This window comes from Manduca sexta, chromosome 27 (assembly GCF_014839805.1).
Source record: "Manduca sexta isolate Smith_Timp_Sample1 chromosome 27, JHU_Msex_v1.0, whole genome shotgun sequence".
Taxonomy (NCBI): Eukaryota; Metazoa; Arthropoda; class Insecta; order Lepidoptera; family Sphingidae; genus Manduca; species Manduca sexta.
In genome coordinates this window covers 5,384,565-5,407,089 of record NC_051141.1, presented here as the reverse complement: position 1 = coordinate 5,407,089, position 22,525 = coordinate 5,384,565, and the positions used below count along the sequence as shown (strand labels likewise).

Here is a 22,525-nt window from a genome sequence, read left to right as displayed (position 1 = left end):
GACGGATTTTAACTTAACTTGGTACAATTATTTTTCATACTCCTGAGCTGGTTATAGTATACTTTTCATCACGCTACAATTAATAGGAGCATAGCAGTGATGGAAAATGTTGGGAAAAACGGGAGAAGTTACTCCATTTTTAAGCTTCCGTCATTTCGTGTGCAACCTTAATGGTTAAAAGTTCCTTCGATTTCACCAGGATCCCATCATTAGACCCTGACCGGACAATCGGACCACCTGGATACCACCATAAATTAAAAAAACATCCCGACAAATTGAGCACCTTCTCCATTTTTGAAACCCGAAATCCACGCGGGCGAAGCTGCGGGCGGAAGCTAGTTCTAAATAAAATTGTTGACATCGATGCTTAATATCTTTTATTAATTTACTTAAGTTACCACAAGCATCAATCAGTTTATTACAAACGCTGTCTAATATCACTAGAACATTAATGATTATGTAATTATTCTTATTTGTTACACGATTTCGAAGCCTTTGTGATTATATTATTATTTTTAAACTTCATCACTGGCCATAAAATGCGAATATTACCTAAGTAATCAGTGACCGCAACCATTGCACCTAATAATCAAGTTTCATTGTTATCCGTTTTGGCACTAGCAATCATATATAAATATATGTCACGTCAAAACCTTGTTTATAAAATGCTTTTAATCTGGTGTTTGTATGTATGCAGAACGACGACGTACTGAAATAAGTACCTTATCTATAATTTCAAACTATAGTAACAGCAATAGGTGAAGGATGCACGTCCATAGCGTGACGTCATGGCTATTAAGGTGCGGGCGTGTGAGCTAGATAGCAAAAATATCCATTATAATCTTATTAAAATATATTGTTCCATAGGTTTTTATCTCTATCAAGTGATTTAAGAGTTAGAAGATGAAACTCTGAATAAATTCTTCATTGTTTTAAAATACCCTTAATACATATTACTGAATATACCTTGGAAAAAAGATTTAAAATTAAACTACATACAATGAATTGGTTCCGTTGTCCGTACTATGGGTTATGACGTAAACAGATTCTATGTTTATTGCAACTACTACATACTAATTTCCCAGAATACAGAACGCAAGGTCACAATATTGAACAATTTTTTCCTCATAGAAAATTAAAATCGCGAAAAAGAACTTAACGTTTTGGAACACATAATATCATATTTTTAAACGAAAATCTTGTTTACTCACATCAGTTAAACTTAAACCTATGGGATATACCAATAACCAACATGAAACGGATGAACGTGGCTGCTATTCGTACTGGACCGGATGAGAGTGAACAAGCAATTAAAATTATTTGCCATTAACACCTGGCGAATTTTTTCTATAGCGCGAAATTCTTAAGTTGGTTCAAGAATCAAAAAGAGGGGCAATGGGGGGGGGGGGGTGCAGATAACTCGCCGAAGGTAAGATTGCAAAATATTTATCAGCCAATATTACTTGCAAAGAAACGAAGTTAGTCGCGCATCGGGCGAGTTACTTGACAGACGTCCGAGTTGTTAATCATCTCGTTGCGTCATTCTTTTGTGTTGATAGTTGGGTTTTACGCCTCCGGCAGTGTGTAATATGTGGAGCGAGAGTGACGGTGAACGCGAGAACGAGATCATGAGCACCTCTACTTCCAATTCGGAGGTAGTGCGCATGGACGAGCGCGGCATCGCGTGCGTCCCCGGGCCCGGCCAGCAGCCCACCAGTCTGCAATTCATCAAGTCAAAGGGCATCCATGTCGGGGACCAGTTCGTCTCTGTCACCCAGACGGTCCATAACAACGAAGTGGTCAAAGGTCAGTCTGCACTCTTCCCTCATTACTTACTCGGCTTGTTAAAAACAAGCCCAATATGTTATCATTATGTTGTCTGCAGCTCTGCGACATGTTTGTTTATTTTATAAGCTTGCGCATATTCGTATCATGTGTATTATATTTGTTTATATTGCATATAATTTATGAGACATTTTATTGTATGTGAAAATGTATGATAAGTATTGTTGAGCGACGCCCTGGCCAGACAGCGAATAATTAATTTTCTTAGTGTTTTCCTTATGTAAGGTCAATCGCATCGGCATTGCCAGCACCGTTTTCAATGACCTTTATAAGATGTAGTTAATATTTTTATATTGAAATTACGCATTATACATATAACACACGCTCCTGTTTTAGTGAAAAATTATAAATTATATTGGCAACTACTTACTTGCCTGACCAATATTATAAGTACAAGTTTAAGCCGTGAGTTTATTGGATAATTAACATAACGGACAAATAATAAAGTGTTCATCTGTAGTAGCATTCGCATGAATCGTTTAGTGCAATCTGCGCGATGGGCACGGTCCACAACACACACACACACACGTCCGCATGTTTACAATTTACACACAAATGCATGATTAGGGTTGATTGGTTGGTTGATTCAACAACGTTTTGCACGATGTAAAATTATTTTATTAACATTATAATATGATTATGTGTATACACCAATTTAAATATGGTATACGATTTTTACTACATTTAAATAAATGTGAAAAAAACTTATGAACGATAATTAAATACCTAACATCGACTGACTGAATATTAAAACTTACCATTCCAATAATGGCTCACTTACTACTTAAAAATGGCAAGAAAGTTGAATTTTGCCTCGTGCTCTTACTAAATAAAAATCACCGAACAATATAGTTTATTGGTAACGACTAATGAACTCTATTTGTAATTATTTTCAACATTGACATATATAACAAAAAGTTTAAAACATTATTCATGCTTTAGTTTAATAGAAATGTGGTTTTATAAGAAAAGGTTTTTTGTGGTCCGCTGGGCCCGCCGCGACGCTGGATCATATGCACAATGTTCCTCAATTACAATTTGTATAAAGGCACTTAAACTGTGAATGATATTTTTATCAATGTTAGTTTACAAAAGTAGCAAATATCGTTTTAATTGGGAAAGAACATTTTCCCAGCAAATGTATAATATATAAATATTATTAAGTAGATAACTGAAGAAGATTTCATTTACCTTGTTGGCATTTATGTGTTTTTAGCCTGTGTAATGTAAGTCTGAGTGCTGTCTTACTGTTGAAAGTTTCCGACAGCCCAAGGTCATTGGTTAAATGAATTTATAAATAAGTACTATTACTTCATGATAAAAACATGACTAATTTTTGTATATAGGTACAAAGGAAAAGCTGACTGAATGTTTAGTATTGCGTGTATTGCAGTTATAATACGAGTACTTCAATCTTTAAACTTCTACATATTTACTGAAAATACCTCTTTATTTGGGTAACATTTTGTGCATTTGCATAAACATACATGTTTCCTTATACGTATTGGCATAGAAAGACACACAGATTTTAAACAGAATTGTACTTACTTACTTAAAATTAAAACTGAATTTACAAATTACAGTTTAAGAAAAAAACAAATTGTTATAAACGTCCGCGTCAAAGAGTTGGTTTAAAATCAAAATTGATATCATATTTTGATTTATATCAAATTATGGTTACCCTACCCTACTACACGTATGGGAAATTTATTTCTGAAAACTTAATCGAATGGTGCTCCTCCTAACATGAAAAATCTGCACCTACAAAAGAAGTAGTGTACCCAAATATAGCCCAGTTCCTAACATGGCCCACAATCCGTCTTTTTGTTTTGTTTTGTTATAATGCACACGCAAAAACAATCTATGATTTTATTTTAGTTAGTTATTACATTTTATAATATGTTGCAAATTTGATCCATTGCTTTTCTTTATATTTTAATGAACAAAGGAACGTAATGATTTTAAAATAAAATAGGCTATCAATGGGTTCCGTTACCTTATACATTTGCCGGCCATCTTTTTTTGGTTCCAATACAGAAAAAGGTTAGTAAACTTTACAAAATTTTGGGGCCACTGAAGTCGAGGTCCCGCGGTATTTTGCCCACCCTATTTTTACGCAATCACAAGTGCTGACTGAAGAATGTACAAGTACATGGTTTTAGCTGATTAATACTTAGAACATAAATGTATTTAACTTCTAAAAACAGGAGGGGGTTTTCCACATAAAGGTTTATTTGTATTTCAAGAACAGTTGTGAGTTATCAGATCTATTAATAACCACCATAAATTAGACTCGGCTATATTGATATTCTTATAATAATATTGACATACATTGTTTTTAATTTTATTTGAATTGTGCTATTTTAAAAACAAAGACTGAATCTATTATTCGCCAAACACTTTGTATTTTTATGTAATTAAGAAGCTATTAGTGCTGTTGTTTGGTCATTAGCACGGCTTCCAGGCCCTAATGCCAATTTTCTGCCTTCTAAATTTCGAATATCATCTTTAAATATTTTTACTACATATTCGTTTATAAGCCGAATTAAACAACAGAATTCTCTTCCAATCAACTAAAGCCTAATAGTTATTATTTGCTTTAAATACCGGACTTAATCTACATAAGTAATTAATACTAATTGAGATAGTTATTCCGACATTCGCATTATTATGTTAAAGCCATCAGAAATCAGGAAAAATCATCTTTCAGAATATCAATTTTGATAGATAATTTTTATTCCAAGCATTTTTAACATTAAAATATTCCACGCTCATGCATATAATTATACTTTTGCAACTGTCAACTACAGTGTTATCACCAACCCACGCGCCCCTGGCGTAAATCCCAGTCGATTAAATTAAGCCTTATCACCGTCAGATGAATACGGCACAACATACTCTTCAATAATTAGTATGTCATCGCACCAATGACTAAATATAAACCCCCTTATTCATAGACGTTTTTTATCTAACGACCGAGTAAGGCTGTGATAACAAGTCTGTTTCTCAGTGCTGACGGCATGGCAGTCTTCGCAGTGCATAGACGTAAGGCCGTTGTGATTGGCTAATATTGAAATACAACAATAATAACCAATCACAACGGCCCTATGTCTATTTCTCAGTGCCTTTGGGCACTGAGAAACAGGCTTGTTATCACAGCTTTACTCCGTCCTTAGATAAAAAACGTTTATGAATAAGGGGGAAAGAGGACAGGCCTCAAAAGTTAGCTATATGAATAAGTTATATTTATGTTAGGGAAATCGACGCAGAATTGTCAATATATATGTCTATCTCTTTTACTCAAAGCTTATTTGGAACGCAACAAAAAAAGACAAAAATAATTGCTTTCTTCGCATATGGCACTATTTCGTTTACTTCAACACACTGGGACCGCCTTGCGGCAGAAACGTCATTTATTGCGGGCCAGTCAGCAAGTACATGTAGTGTCAGACGATGTAAACAAATCTTCATAAATATTGAATTTAAAGTAATATAATCATATTCTCAATTGTTCAGTGTGTTTATTAGTGTATTTGTTAAGTTTCGAAAATGACTCAGTGTTGTGTGAAAGGATGCAAATCGAATTCACGCAAGAAAGACCCCGAAATATCTTTTCATAGGTTAGTAACTGTTTTTACCGAAAATTAGCAAATATCTTTGTATATTTACTTTTTGGATGTGTTTTTTGGATCTGGTTTGTTAAGCTTTGGACCCTTTTAGGCGTGATTTATACACATTAAAATCATTATGTTTGTTTACACACGAGCTTAGGGATGGGTGGGTGGATTTGTTTAGAAATTATTGATATCGATATTTTAACAGACGCCCGTTTATCAGTTACGGTTTTTGTCTTTGGAAAGAATGTTAGAGCACACATCAATATTGTATTATTCAGAACGACAAACTAAGTGAAATTAGAATATTTTTTAAGATTACCAAAAAAATTTAAAAACCAAGGCAAAATGAATTGAGAATATTGAGCGACGTGATTGGAATCCTACACCAAATACATATTTCTTTACATTTTGAGAAGATATGCATAAACCACACGTTTAATTAACGCGAGTAAAGATAACTGTTTTCCAACAATATTCCCGATAAGTAAAATAGTAATGATTATTATACTTCACCTAATAGTAATATTACTTTAATATATTGCTATGAATAAAATTAGAATTGTTACATAAAAGAATAGATAAACATAAAAGAAACAACATAAAGATGAAATGTAAGATATATTTTTACAATTGGCGGTCTTATGTTTCGAGCAACCTTGCATGCACGGAAATAGATACATAATCATATTGTTGTTATTGCAAATAATTATTATAATTGATTATCTTAACCACCATCTTTACGCTCATTGATTTTAGTTTGCTGAAACATAGTTATGTTTCTCGATCAAAGAGCATAATAATAAAATAAAATAAAACTAACCAAATAATTGCTGGCTACGCTATCTTATTCCATTTATCATGTATTAAGTGAATATCTTAATCTGTAACTTAATTTTTAGCAAGGAATAGTGCAACATACAAATATAGATCAAACACAACTGGATGTTTGTCACAACAGGTACTGCTTTGTTTAACAATTGTTACTTATAAATCAGTTTCAGTTTGTTTGTTTACATTATGGTTTGTTATATTTATATTATGGTAGTTCCTAACCCCTTTCGTATTTGATCTTTTTGGGGCTTGTTTGTCTCTCTTAATTCTTCGATGTCGATACAAAATTTTCGGTACTAGCATATCACTATTATAAGGGGCGGAGTCGGCACCATTTTATGCATTAAATGTGCCGCATGTCACGTGACCATATCACCCATCCTCTATACTCTTTTATCATTGCATCGCACCCACCAGCATAATGTGTTAAGAAATATCCGCCTTATTCATTGACGACCAAGGACGTAAATTGTTTGAGATTTTCGTGAAAAAATGTTTGAGTTGTCTTCAACTTTTGTGTGCGTATCAATAATTATTTTTTCTTCAATAAAATAAACTTCATAGGGTTTACTTTATTTTACATAAAGAATATTTCGATTAAAGTTAATGTCTAGAAGCGCTTCAAAGTTTTAACATGTTCAGCTACTTTCGTGGCTGATTGTATATTATTTAGGTAATACTTATATATTATGCCGTACAAAGTTTATCATTTGAGTTAATAAGTATTAAATATCATATCTTTTGAATACATTGAATTTTTTTATATTCAAAACATATGTACTTACAGAAAAAACGCAGTTGCGATTTGCACGCAATAAAGTTTAACTAGTAATTACAACAATATTAAGACTTGTTTGGTACTTTCTTACAAAATACAATGTTAATGTATTTACAATAAAAAAACACTGTAAGAAATGAGCCCGATGCTCAATTCACACACAGTCACAGTTTATTGTGAATATGTCTTTCATATGCTCTGCCATAAATATTTACTTAATCACGCTATCAACACGCTGATAGCATTCAAAGGAAACATTAGCCCGCGCGGCGCACTCAAGTGTGTTCGGAAACAAACATTATCTACTATGAATTGATATGTATAGGTAAAAACTTGTTACGTAAAGTCTCGATAATCAAGTATTAATAGAATTGTATTACTTACAATATAATTAGATGTTATCGGTTATTAATCCGTTTTATTAAAATGGTAAATCTGTGTTTACAGTTCGTAAGAACGCAGTTTCTGATTTATTTTGTTACTCATTTCATTTCCCTTTACAATTAAAAGAAATATCATTGTTGAATAAATAAGAGTCAAAGTACTAGACGTCGCAAATCATAATTTATTTAGGAGCTCATTCCAAATTAAGATAATTATCGGACGCCTTTACGCCTCGCTGATATATGTAAAAAATAATTAGCAGTCGACTTCAGGAACGTTTGATAACCGCGCCCAACGGTTCTGTCACTTCTTTTGTATCACTTCGCTACGTGTGATAACAGAACGCTAATGCCCCTGCGATCGCACAGCGATAACACAAACAATTAACAATTTCTTCACACAAATACCTATACCTACTATTGTTGTTTTTTTTTCATCAGGAGAAGGATATTTTGGATTAACTTATCATAAGGAATTAAAAATAAATTGAATTCAATCACAATCTCCCTATATAACGTTTTTATCTTGTTTATATCGTTTAAATTTGTCCCGCAAGCCGGATATAAAACGTACAAAATTAATACTGCATCTCGTTACTTAGCATACCTATATTAGGCACATGTACTCCGATTCCATTTCTCGATCGCTTTGGTTTAGTGGAAACGTAATAAGTGCTAGTTGAATCACGAGTCGAATCGTGACGATAAATGAAAATAATGATTTGCGGAAAGGAAATTACGGCCAATATGATAAATTGAAATACAAAAATGTTCTTAATCATACTGAACATTCGATGCAAACCGACCACGAACCGGGAGACGCAGCGTAGGCAGGCCCCCCACGAGGTGAACCGACGATCTGGTGAGGGTCGCCGGAGTCCGATGGATAAGGGCGGCCCAGAACCGGTCCCTGTGGCGCTCAATGAGGGAGGCCTATGTCCAGCAGTGGACGATTCCCAGCTGAAATGATGATTCGATGCAAAGAAGAAAAGAAACTGTATAACATTGTTCTTATCACATAAAATAGATTGAATTCCAGCGTATTACAATGGAGGAACTCTTGGTGATGTTTCAGGCCGTTTACTGGGCCTCGAGTTGGTGTCGGCAAAAAGCACACGCAAACTCCGCTGTAGCATCGCGGTCTTCGTGTGTTGGGTGCTCGTAGTAGCGTCGGGCCTCGCGTTCTTCATCTTCCATTATGTCTTAGCCAAGAAATTGCCTCTAGATCTAGGTAGTAAAATGTTAACTCATTCTTCAAACGTTAATTCCTATGAATTCTACAAACTCATAAATTGGCTTGGAACTTGTATACATAATTTTTGCTTTTTTTCAACATTATTCTTTAAAATTACTGGGTGGAATAGTACAACCGAAGTAGGTATTATCACAATTTTAAAAGGGATAAAGATTGAATTTAATTTTTATTCTAGACCTAATAATGCTTATTTTATAGTAGTATCAATCATTAACTTCAAATTTTTATCTAGGTCAAGTTTATGTAGGGGATGGACACGTATTTTTTACATAAACATGAATGATGAGATGAGATTGTAAAGTGACAGCAATATTCTTTGCGGTGGTACCTACTCAGCTAGACTCTCCCATGGGCGTACTCGGAGAGGACAGGTGGTCCCCCCTTTCCTCCTGGATTAAAATTAAAGCCACACCCATCCCTCTCCTTAGCGTCGGGTACACCAATGACACCACCCACTGTTCCAGTTCCAAAATCATAAAGAAATTTCTACTCACTTTAAAACAATTCCTTTTGTAGGATTTGTTAATTGTGCTTTTCCCCAGACATTGTCGCGTCAAGTTAGCTCAGAAAATGGGGTAGGCTTGCAAATATTCGCAAAAAGCTCAAAATTTGTATAAACCTTAGATACACCATTATAAACAATATAAAAAAGTACCCATCAATCCTACGTAAGCTTAAAAAAAATTAAGGTCTTATGAAAACACAAAAATATATACCTACTGACCATACTATCAAAATAGTTCTAAGACAATTCAGAGGTAACATGCCCTACCTGAATATTTGAAACCTGCAGGGTTGTCAGCCGTCCTGTTCCACCCAGAATGTAGAATGAGCATAAAGTTATTAATTAAAACTACAATGTACCATACTATAGTGTACTTTACGCCATTCTTTATACAAATATCAGCTCAAACATAACAATAATTAGACATTACTAACAAATCTTCATTTTTTAAATAATTACGGTGAATGTTATTTTGGCTAGATATCCACGAGCCTTGGTACCTGCGTCGTGGAGATTGGCAGGCGATGCTGCCATACAGTCGAAAATTCTTGAATTTACCAGTAAAAAACGTCCTCATTGGTCACAGCGCGACCGAATACTGCGACGAGAAGTACGCTTGCATAAGGCTTATGCTGGCCATCCAGAATGATCACTTGAGACGAGGGTGGGACGACATCGGACCCAATTTCCTTGTTAGCGGTAACGGAATAGTTTTCGAAGGTCGAGGTGCAGATGTTTTCCCTGTCATGATGGTAGACTGGAATCGACGAAGCATTATGATTATGTTCTTGGGAGATTATAGATACGACGCGTCGACTATCGCGCAGTTTGAGCACGTGAGTGTATTACTCGAGGAATTGGTCAAGAAACAAGTACTGACCCCTGACTATACGGTCTGGGCGAGTTGTCAACTCTCACCACATACCATCAGTCCAGGAATCAAAGTTCTGGAGCGGATGAAACTCTTCGAACATTGGAAACAGACCAATGTATCTTTATGTTTAAAATCATGATGATGACCATTGATTTTTAACTTGTGTGCGCCTGCGACGTCACGTACTCCAGTATCAGGCTTGGTGACAAATAAACCTTACGACTTGTTTGAGTTGATCACCTGAATAATTTCAAATCTACGTAAGACGTGATAAAGTGTAACGAAATGGATTGTCTGTATGTGTGCGCCTGTGTTGCGGCTGGTTTGCCTTTATGAGTTTATCTAGAATGGCATTGCAAAACTAACTGAATTTCAAGTAGATGCGATCACCCTAATTGCGTTACAAGTGTGAAATAAATAAATCTAACTGTTAATTATTTAAAAAGTTTTGTTTGTGTAAGAGGTACTCTTGAATAGCAAGACTTTGGAAAAGCCACTGCATTTTATAAACATAAATCCTAGTGATATCCAAACACATAATATGCTAATTACCGTTATGTATGTCATTCAATTTTGTTATTTCTTTTGTTTAAAAAATATAATACGATAGCACCATTAGATATTTATAGTGTGTTACATCCACTGGAGGGTTTACTGTCGCCTGCTTATCGCACATAATTTCGATATAAAGCTAACTCATAAACAAAGTAATTTGATAAACGATAGCAATGTTATTTTCATTTCCGATCTTTTAAATATATTGTATAAATCTGACAAGATGACTGTATTGTTATTTTTATGTACAACATGACACACAATAAATGTATTATCTGTACATATCTAAACTTAAAGATAAAAAAAAATAATAATATAAATATGTTATGTAGGTTGTAGGCAGTAGGCACTTTGTATTATTGGATTTCAGTAATTTAAATTATTAATTCATTACTATTTGCATCAATTTTATTTATATTTAGATCTATTTTAAGATCCCTCTAAAGTTAATTTAATATTCTTTAAGACTGAAAACACGTTAATGTTACATCTGCAATAATTCGATCTTTCTTTTTAATGTAATGTTGGCTTTAAAATATCTCGTGATTGAGCATTATATATTATGATTGTCTAGTCCTGAACAATTTGGATTTTGTAATTAAGTAATGATATATTTACTAAAAGTACGTATTTGCGACCAATGTGTGCTATATCAGTATTTTAACCGTCATATGAAATTAGCGAATAAGTTTTCTTTTAGATATTATTTACACGCAACAACATAAACTTTGAAATTGGTCCATATGGTTGTAAAGAAAACAGTGATAAATTATTATAAATTAGACGAATTTCTCACTCATGTAGGTATATTTAAAATATTTTGTAATAACATATTAGTTCTATTGTAATTGTAATTTAATGCGATTACGTTGTAAAGGGAAAATTACTCACTTTCAAAGTTCGTTAACTGTATTTATATAGGATTGCCGATATTCTTGTTTTGCTCGCGGTTTGAAATGCATTTGATAATGTTATAAAATTTTTAAGTTATAAAGTTTTTTTGTTTAGATCATGCCACGTTTAAAAGAAATATTCAAATTCTATAAGTCGTGTGACATTTTTTGTTTACTCGTGTATTCATTATGTGCACCAAAAAGCAATTATTTCTACTTATTTCACCCGATAGCAATTTTTTTGGTTTAGGCAACTTATTATTATATAATAATAGATTTAATTACTACACAATTTTATGTGATTATTTTTAATTACACAATAATATTAAGATATTTTTAATGTAGCTCAATGTTGTATTTATTTTAAGCGTTTATTTAATAAGCAGTATTATGATACCCTTTCGTTTATATACACTCCTGCGCGGAGACAAGCCACGGCGCGGTTTTGGTCACTAGGAAAGTTTTGAAAACCTCACAATATAATTTTTTATAAACAATTATAACCACATAAAATGAAATCCTAACCTAACCCCTATTAACTATTCTGTAATCTGTGCTCTTAGTACAAATAATTGCAATTCCTTTATTAAGAATACCATAAAACTAACATTTTATTTAATTTATAATTGCAATTAACTTGTGATATTACTTGCTCTTTTTCCATACTAAAAACATGGTTTCTGATGAACTGCATGTCAGCGAATTGAAAATGAAGTTTAGCGCAAATACACCAATGCTTGATTTTGTGTGCATGAGACATATGTAGCTATCTGATATATGTACAATACAAAAGTAATTGAAAGAATTAGGGAATTAGGAATATATAATGTCGTTATATACATACGTGCATAAACAATTTACGTGTTGGAGTTAAAAATATTTTATTGAAGAGCAAGCAATAACTTCACGCTCTTTGAGCACCGACTAGAATTATATTTAGGGAAACAAAAATTAAACATTGTATACCTACCTATTACAGTTTAATGTGCATAAAAATATTTTAAAAGTCTTTTAAACATTTTCAAAACTTTTCTTACCTTCCGTTTATTTTGTGTTGATTATAATTTATTGGTACATTCTAATGAAGAATATGTTAATCTTTGATTAAGTATAATTATGTTATAATCGAAGGTGTAATAACAAAGTAATTGACTGTTTTACGAGTACCTAAGTATATAATAAATATTATGTACGAATGTATAAATGCACGTAATTAAATCAAGACGCAACTAATAAACGTATTGAGGTCGATAGATAAGTAACTGAATACCTAAAGACAACTAAAAGGCATGAAATTTATCACTATATATCTAAAAGTTTTATTTAATAAAATTGATAACGCTAAAACTAAAATTTTAAAATAAAAACAATGTTTTACAAATTGTCACTTGTTTTATTATCTATACAATAAAAAAACGTAAATAAATTAATATAAACCTAAGACTTATACTTATACTATTAAAGAAATATACTTTTCTTAACCCCTGTGTTGTACGCTGTCACTTTGATAGCTGTGACGTAATAGCCGAACAGTCAGCGCGTAAAAATAGGCTATTGACGATTCTTATCTTTGAAGACGATATGCGACATAAACAATATAATTAATCATGCATTTTCATTCTGTAAACTGCGTTATATTCATAAAAAAAAAAAAGATTATGAATACAGATGCTTAGAATTTATAAATTTGATATTACGTTAGTATTACAATACTAATAATTACCATTATACTAATAGGGTTTTGGACATGCGATTAATTACATGCGGTCGCCCCTGAGCTCGCTTTGTTATGACACCATAATTACTACATTTCTAAGAATTTGCTGGTAAACCTATATATAAGTATAATATATAATTGGCGAGTAAAATAATATGTGTCAATAATCCATATAAAGCACGCACTAATTTAAGTTGGTGATCAAATTACTGAATTTCTTTAAATTTTTCAGATATGATTGTTTAACATTGACATTACCTATACTTATACATGGTCTAACATATTATTATTTATGTAGTCTATGTAGTACGTATATTATAAATATACAAGGAGAATATTGTGGCTTGCGCAAAATTATTAATGGGTATGTACACGAAAATAGCTCAGAGCAGTATCGAAAATAAGCGGTCTTCATATTCCAATTTGTTATTGCAGATTTGCCCTTTCACCGTTACATTTGGAAGGTCCTAAAGAACACCAGCAGGACTGAGAGAGTGACGTGCGCAGCCGCATTCGCCGCGCTGTTGACGTGCGTCACACTCATAGCGTATTTTACGGCCGTCGCCAAAGCCCCTTCAGAAGACTCCATAGACATTGGTAAGAATATATTTTTGGGCCGAGCGTCGTCGGTATGGCGTAGTGCACACACGCCGATATGCTTGGTAGCGCCCAGGATTTAACAGTGTGTAAATAATTAATAAACCTTTTCTATAGCAAGCTCTAATATACTACGAAATTAAATTTGCTTCATCTGAAAATCCACATAATATCAGTAATCATAAGTACATATTTTATTGAAATTAAACTAATTTTCGGATTTTATCGCGGTGTTCGTATTTTATTTTCTCCCGACGTTTCGAAGACTTTGCAGCCTTCATGGTCACGGGGGGGACTGAGGTGTTGTTCATCCGTAAAGTGAAAGTTACAATATCTACCTACATTATACAATTATACAACTTTTTTAAATTTTTTAAATTTTATCTGTTGGTGGTCCGATCTACGCAGAATGAGCTCACAGTGTCTTGAAGTCTGGCAGCCGGTCTTTTGGGTTCCGATTTAATTAAATGTAGAACTGGATCCCAGGCTTGTGCAAGCTTCCAACCATCTTCCCTATTGAAATTTTTGTTTGCCCGATATAAGAAAAAGAAATATAGGGACCCGCGTAAAAGAACATATAGCTGACGTGAAACACCGACGCTCGACGAAGTCTGCAGTCGCTGAACACTCTGAGGGAGGCGCCAATCATTATCTGCGACTAGACAAGCCACAAATCCTCGCCAAAGAACACCGATTCCTGCCTAGGATGATTCGCGAGGCTATTGAAATTAAAAACATCCTAATTTCAATAGGGAAGATGGTTGGAAGCTTGCACAAGCCTGGGATCCAGTTCTACATTTAATTAAATCGGAACCCAAAAGACCGGCTGCCAGACTTCAAGACACTGTGAGCTCATTCTGCGTAGATCGGACCACCAACAGCTAAAATTTAAAAAATTTAAAAAAGTTGTATAATTGTAAAATGTAGGTAGATATTGTAACTTTCACTTTACGGATGAACAACACCTCAGTTCCCCCCGTGACCATGAAGGCTGCAAAGTCTTCGAAACGTCGGGAGAAAATAAAATACGAACACCGCGATAAAATCCGAAAATTAGTTTAATTTCAATGTCTAACATTCGCGTAAACATAAGAAATCATTACATATTTTATTAATGAAAATTAATTTGGTTGGACATTCCCCGCATTCGATAGACAAATTAATCTGAAGGGGTCAATACCACTTAAGCTTTATAGAAACAAGTAAAACCAGATGTCATTTTTACAGCTTTTATATTAATTTAGTATGTACAAAAAAAATGGCTGAAATTCATTCTTATATTGTTTCTGGCTGTAAAAGGTAAGGCCGAGATGTAGATTTTGTCTTTAATATAAAAATACATAAAAGTATATTTAAATTGAAAAAAATGTTTGTGATAGTGATATTACGAGTTATTCTGTTTAATAGTTATTGAATGATACACCCTACATAATTTGATTAAGTATACTTACATATTTATTTTACCACATACTTAACATATCGCGTTCCAAATTTTACATTTTAATTTTAATAAATATATATTTTTTAAAACATGCATTCTATATATTTCTTTTTACATACGCGAAATTACCAACCAGATCATAAAAATCATTGGTTATTTATCCTAATACGAAGGATACAGACATTGTTTGAAATTTGAATATGCCTCGAGTACGAATCTACATAACTTTCCCCTGAAGAGCATCGTGAACTCGTATAAAACCTACGTGTGAACACTGTATTAAACGAATAAACGTTCCTCATATCTCTCACGTCATTTATTAGTTTATACTCTCAAAACATGAACAAGGTATTCAAAAGGCAAACACTATAGTCATACCGCGCAAATGTAGTTTAAACAACTCATGAAAGAGAAATAAAGATTCTAAAGAGTTTAATAGGTACAGCAATACATCGTCTATAATTTGACACTACCAGGGCTATTAAACAACTATCCAACAAGGTAAAAGTCGAACGATTATAACCAATAGTATCAATTCAAATTTCCGCATGTCTTTAACCTCGTCCCCAATGAGTCGCACTAAAGTGCACACACCCATCAAATATAGACTAATTCCGAATCATAATTATTTAAACCATCAAAATAAAACTTGAAACCTCACTGTAAATAGATTAAAGAACGAGCTGTTTTCAAACAGTAAGATATAGAAGCTATTTACCACTATGGAAATTCTTTATTCTGTACGCGTTATTTTCTCTTTCTTTCACAAACAATGAGTTACATATACCTTAGTATTACCCGTGTAAGTCTGTTTCAGAATTTTAATATATTCACATTAACTATTATACTGGATATCTTTGCCTATGTAGCTAATTATTTATACCTATACTTATTATATTTACCTAGATAAAAAATTGGAGTAATGTAGCTTTCTATTAGTGAATAAATAATCAAAATCCGTTTTGTACTTCCTGTGATTAGCGCATTTATACAAACTCTTAAGCTTTATATATAGAAATAAAATTATTGTAGTAAGGGACAAACCGACTGTGCGGCCAATATCTGTTTTATTTCTGTTAATCTTTAACGTAATACCAAGACAATCAAAATCTAGGAGCTCTACAATTGTTTTATCTCCCTCACTTATGCAGTAACTTGACCGCTGAATAGGAACGTACTGTCAATCCTTTGTATTAAAGACGTGGTCATTACACATGACAAAAAAAGTTTTGCTAGAGCCTCACGGAATGTTTGTCGACAGCTCCTCACGAGTGGAACATTACGCGGGACATGTGGCTCGCGGCAGATGCCAACAACTCGCTGAAGACAACAGACTTCGAGCCCTTGCGGCTGGTGATCGTGCAACACACGGTCAGCTCCGTCTGCCATCGATTCATCATATGCGCCGCCGAACTACGCACGCTGCAAGGATACTTCCTAAAGAACCTCAAACATGACATACCGTAAGCAATTTTAGAATATACATTACTAACGTCTACAATATGAAAGATGTGTTGTTTTTATGGAAAGTTATACAAAAATACTTATCGGCAACCCTAGATTACAACGCAAAACTTTACTTTGCGCACAGACAAAGGATAGCTAGGATGTTGGAGAGGGATACGATTCCACTCGTCAACTTTTAGAAATCGCTTTATAAGTACATAAGTACGAATCTAATAAGGTTAATATTTTTTTTTATGTTGAAATACAAATTATTATCTAATGTTAGAATCGCGCATAAACTTCACAATTATTAAGGAATCGTGAATACTTAGGTACTTATTTGCGAACTTTATAAACGGCTCATTTCTGTCACTTTTCACATCGCTATATTTTCTTAATATTGAATATTAGGAGTCCAACAGCTAAGTATCTATTAATGTGATACGAACAACAGGACATTTGGTAATTTTATTGATTCTCATGGTTGGTTTTGGCCTATCCTGAATCATTGGACCATCCTAATGTTCACTCGTAATTAGAAATTGCACTGAACTGGAATAAAAGCTAAACATAAACACTTCAAACAATACATACCTAAGATCCTAAGATGTACCATAGGTATCTAACATAATCTGCCTTCCTGTTCCAAAATAATATAAACGCATATCTACCCGCTTTTCGGGCAATTCCTTTTTAAACTCGACATTCTACCGTCCATAAGACGACCACGTAGATGTGCGTAAATTTATCTTGGCGTATGCGTACACACAGTTACGATTAAATGATTAAATAAACATACAAAATTGTAAACTGAGTAGGTAGATCTAACATATTTATTTAAATTTCTTCTACAACGTAAGGGCATCGGTTAATGATAATAGTGTCTCTACAAGATGATTCTCTAATCGCCTGCAATATGATGTAACCTTCCTTTTTGTAGGTACAATTTCATAATTGGCAACGACGGCAGAGTGTATGAGGGGAGAGGTTGGAGCGTGATCGGGGCGCATACTCTCGGCTACAACTCCTGCAGCATGGGACTCGGCTTTATTGGTAAATATACTATTACTTGTGAACAATACAAATACTCCAACACGCAGCGGCGGATTTGCAGTCCTAGCCACTCTAGACCTGAGGCCTTTCTCAACACCCAAAATAGTAATTTAGGAAGATTATAATCATAAGGTACACGAGCCTTAAAAACATTAAGATACTTTGCATTTGAGTTATTTCTTGTAATCATGAATGTTTTTTTGGCCCAATTTGCCGCCCTTATCGTCGGGCCGCCCTAGGCCCGGATCTACTGGGCCTCAGAGCAAATCCGTCACTGCCAACACGTGGGGTTTGGAAATCCATTGTGTATTGAAGCCAATTTTGCGAAAAGCCATGCACTTGTAGCTTGTTTTGTCACAAAATGCAAACAAACCGGTTATAAAACTATGACTACCTTGGAACGCAGTGGCATTGCGTGAGCGATACGACTTCCGCTCTGAGGTCTTGGCTTCGAATCTCAGATCGGTCAGTGTAATTAGCTTTTTCTTGTCGACTCTGCGGTGACCGCGGCTATCATCACGTACTTAGACGTCCCAAATATTACGAACAATAACAAATTATATTTTAACATAGATACGTACTAAAACGTGTTTTTCTAAAATTCTGACGATAGTTTAACAATATAATATTCATGCGGTGAACTTTAATCCATCCGGGTGTCACTCAAGCTAGCCCACCATTGAGAACATTTACCATAATTCTGAGTGGTTGGAATATCATTCCGCCGGAATAAAGTTATTGGCGTATTATTATGCAGAAAAAGATAATGTGCTAATGGAATGTATTAATCTTTATCTTATCGTACTATATCACTGGCCAACGCGGCACTTTACGCATTTATTGAATTTCCTTGTAATTCCCTAATTTGGGTCACACAAACAAAGATAGATACACGATACTTGACGAACGACACCTTACCCTATCTTTACATCGCAACTTGTTTACAATAATTACAGTAGCCGGTAGTTGCCGACGTCGAATAATATATTGTTTCATTCATTATAGGCGACTACCGGGAGGAACTTCCCGCACATGCCGAAGTAACTCCCCTTATGATGGAGAGGACCCAGATGCTACTAAAGGACGGTGTGGCACGAGGAGTCCTACATCGTGATTTCAAGATAGTCGGCGCGAAGGACCTGAGGCACTCCGATAGCCCTGGATCCAATCTCTATAACGCGATCCGCCAGTTGCCGTACTACGACCACGAAAATATTTTCCATGGAAAGAATTGTGAACAAATTCGCGCAATGTTCCAAGACTGATACACTTAACCCAAGGCGCTAGTATTCGCTAGTAAACCTATTTACTTGCACGTATGATTGCGCATCACGGAAAACCGAAATCATTTTTAAAGACTTAATATTATTTCATGATGGGTTTGCCAACTGAAATAGTAAAACTATATTAAATTATAGAACATTTATCGAATTAAATTAGTTTTACGTGGGGAATTTCTTTAATACTTAGCTATGTATTCTTTTTTTTTAGTAATTAAGTAAGTACTCGTATATCTTATTCAAAAACTCTTTTGTGATAGAGGTGGCCATAAATGTGTAAAGTATAATGCAAACCTAGTCTTTCCGTCTATTTAATAATCATCACATAATTAAATATAAAACGAATATTATATAAAACGTAGACTGAATATAAAATTATTTTTTTCTATTATTTCGCGTCTTTCCCGACTATACATGGCACCAGTACATCGATATAATATTTACTATGTACTAGATTTGGCGTTCCGAACATTCACTGTGTTCAACTGATTTGAACCGACATGCAATCAAACCGACTTTAGTATGGTCAATATTGTCAATATTGTGGTTTTGCACGGAGTGGCGCTCATAATATAAGAACTCGAGTCTAAGTGTAGACCTGAATTTGAATAAAAAATATTACTTAAATAAGTAAAATTATTGGTTGTCCAAGTGAATAAATAGGTTATAACAGCGACGTTTTGGTTGCCATTTTTGATCAGATCTTGAACAAATAGTTTATAATGACGGTCGTGTTTATAGAATATACGTCAATGCACCAATACAACTCCTGTCCTGTAAGCCATAATCTGCAGTCGCACGCATTCTATGTTAGGAATGGGATACGTAGCAAAGTAATAACGCCCTTAGAATTTGTAAACGGAATAGTTTATATACTATTATAGCAGAGTATACGCTACATCGAATCTACAACAGTAATACCATTTTTCTTGTTCTTGTTTTTTCCATCGTTTAGGAAACTACAATGTCATATACGAAATCAGCCAGCTAAATTGATTTAATTTAAAACCTTCAACATTCTATGTCACCGAGCAATGAAACACAACGAGGCTCAGGGAGTATCTGTTTATCCCGCAACGAAATTAATAATATAGAAGGAAGGATTTGGGAATAAGTGTACGCGCCCTCTATAGCAAAGCTATAGACAAAATAATGAATTAAGGAAGCATTTGAACCTCAAACGGAGACATTTATAACTAAAAAAGCCAGTTGTAAAGCATCACGGATAAAAATTAAATAATAGGGTTTTATCATATGTGGCGTTAGATTTGATTCCCATACTAGGCAAAGGAAAAACGCCGGAAAGCATGGAAATTCCGTCTAGTCTTTACAAGGTACATGTAGAAAACGTATAGATAAATATTGTTATATTTAAAAAGCGCCATATCGTTTTACAAAAAAATTTAATATCGAAATTTTAATAGGTAAACATGTTAAACAAATGGTAGAGGACCACATTTAATTATACATATAATATGTAATATATTAATGAAAATAAGTTGCATGCTCTTGCGCAACATCCATGTTCAAGGACAATCGACATGACGGCACGAAACGAAGACACCAAATTGCCACTATTATAAGTAATGGTGATTTTCTGTAACATGTTCCTTGTACCGCTAACATAAAAGAAAGCACGTTATTCACCTAGTAGTTACCTAGAAGAAGTGCCTAGATATCTTGACCGAATCTATACATCATTATAAAACATATTCCATTATCTGTATGTCTGTACGTTATCGATTTTCTTAAAATCTACTAAACCGAGTGGAAATTTAGTATAGAAATTGTATAAAACCATAATATATGGCGGGACTTTTATTTCAAACTCTTTCACGCGGGCAAAGCTGTGAGCATAAGCTAGTAAGTTATAAATCTAATATTGTGTATTTAACGCCAGGCTTTATACGTTGCGGTTTACCCAAAAGCTTTTAATATGAGATCATAAAAATAATGTTATTATGACACTCATACTAGGGCAACAGAAAGTGTTAAAATTAAACTATTTTTCGGATTTTATCGCGGTTTTAATATTTTTGTTTTCTCCCGATGTTTCGAAGACATCACGGGGGGGGGGGGGATGGGCATAATAAGAGTAAAAATAGTTTAATTTTAAAGTCTAACATTTGCGTAAACATAGGAAATCATTAAACAGAGTGTGGCAAATTGCTTATTTTTCTTCAGTATTTATTTACCGACATTCGTATAAGAAAACTTACACAAAAGCGTTACAAAGACCATTACTGCGATAATCGTAATCTATTTTTTATACTGGGAATTTGACTTATCTTAGTGTTGCCTAAAAATCATTGCTCAGTACTGTAATCTCTACATACCTAATAATTAATAGCAAGAAACAGTAAATACCAAACTAATCTGTAACGGTGATAGTAAATTCTATTGCTGTTTTGCATCGATTACTATATTTTTGTAGCTTAGATAAATAAGTAAATACTATTACAACGAGTAGGCTATTAGGGCCGTATTTTTTTAAATATTTTCACTTTTGCGTGCGATCTTGAATTATTACCTAAGACGTCACTTGAGCGCATGTTGTCAGCTGGGAGGGCGCTATTTATTAACAAAATTTTACTTTCAAAATCAGTCATATTCTGGTACTTAAGATACCATTTCAAATTTAGTAGCTCTATACGTCCCTGAGTGTTAAGTATGTACCCGTTAATAAGTACAGAATATACCTACGCTGATACCCATCGTGGGGATGGGCAAGAACTATTTCAATCGTTAAACCCACCGTGGATAATCTACGTATCCTAATAGTAATCGTTAGTACTTACCAGTACTTTTACTTACCATACATGCCAAGAATTGATGTATTGCAAAGACCATTATAATTTTATGCACGTCGTACGTATATTAGACACTTAACTTATATGAAGCTTGCAATTTTTAGACAACACTAACGGAGCACTGATCGGTGCTTTTGTAGATTAAGATATAACAAAATTGATGTACAATTTTTAATGAACAATGGGTAATTATGTAAATATATTGATATTTTTAATCTCATCTTATTATTAAAATTATCCAGTCATCCCTTATCCTTTCGGACGCCTCGCAGTAAGCCCTCGTCCAGATGCCATGAAGAGCAGCCAATGATGACCGAGCGTGAAGTACTTATCGCTTGTTTATATTATATACACCTACAAAGCGATTTTTTTTGAAGTGCGCTCATGTGCATTTTCCACGCACATGTTTATGCCTATGTAAAAATAGTTGCAGACAGCATAGTTTACTGCGCGTTTGAAGTGCGTCGATGCGGTAAGTATGTAGCAAACCCATGACCTAAGCCAATTGTTTGCTCATATCTAAGTACAGCCAGCTACGAAAGTTGCTAAATAAGTTCAAAAACCCAAATAGTCTTTTTCTGTATGTATTCTTCATAATCAAAGAATTTTATCTCTACATTTAAAAATACATGGTAGTTGTCATAA

General features: G+C 34.0%; 1 protein-coding gene across 1 annotated transcript; it reads left to right on the top strand.

Moving 5' to 3' along the window:
• The first annotated feature begins 1,463 nt into the window (after positions 1–1,463).
• On the top strand, positions 1,464–19,445 carry LOC115452055. The gene is made up of 7 exons (XM_037444128.1): positions 1,464–1,806; positions 8,530–8,685; positions 9,695–10,225; positions 13,689–13,850; positions 16,553–16,754; positions 17,678–17,790; positions 18,796–19,445. The coding sequence occupies exons 1-7, from the start codon at positions 1,590–1,592 to the stop codon at positions 19,053–19,055; spliced, it is 1,641 nt and encodes a 546-aa protein (XP_037300025.1). The 5' UTR covers positions 1,464–1,589; the 3' UTR covers positions 19,056–19,445.
• The last annotated feature ends 3,080 nt before the right edge of the window (positions 19,446–22,525 follow it).

What these genes read in the sequence shown, in the direction of transcription:
- LOC115452055 (XM_037444128.1), top strand. Translation starts at nt 1,590, where the DNA reads ATGTGGAGCGAGAGTGACGGTGAACGCGAGAACGAGATCATGAGCACC. An exon ending in GAAATTGCCTCTAGATCTAG is followed by an intron (nt 8,686 to 9,694) that starts GTAGTAAAATGT and finishes TATTTTGGCTAG; the next exon opens with ATATCCACGAGCCTTGGTAC. An exon ending in ATCTTTATGTTTAAAATCAT is followed by an intron (nt 10,226 to 13,688) that starts GATGATGACCAT and finishes TTGTTATTGCAG; the next exon opens with ATTTGCCCTTTCACCGTTAC.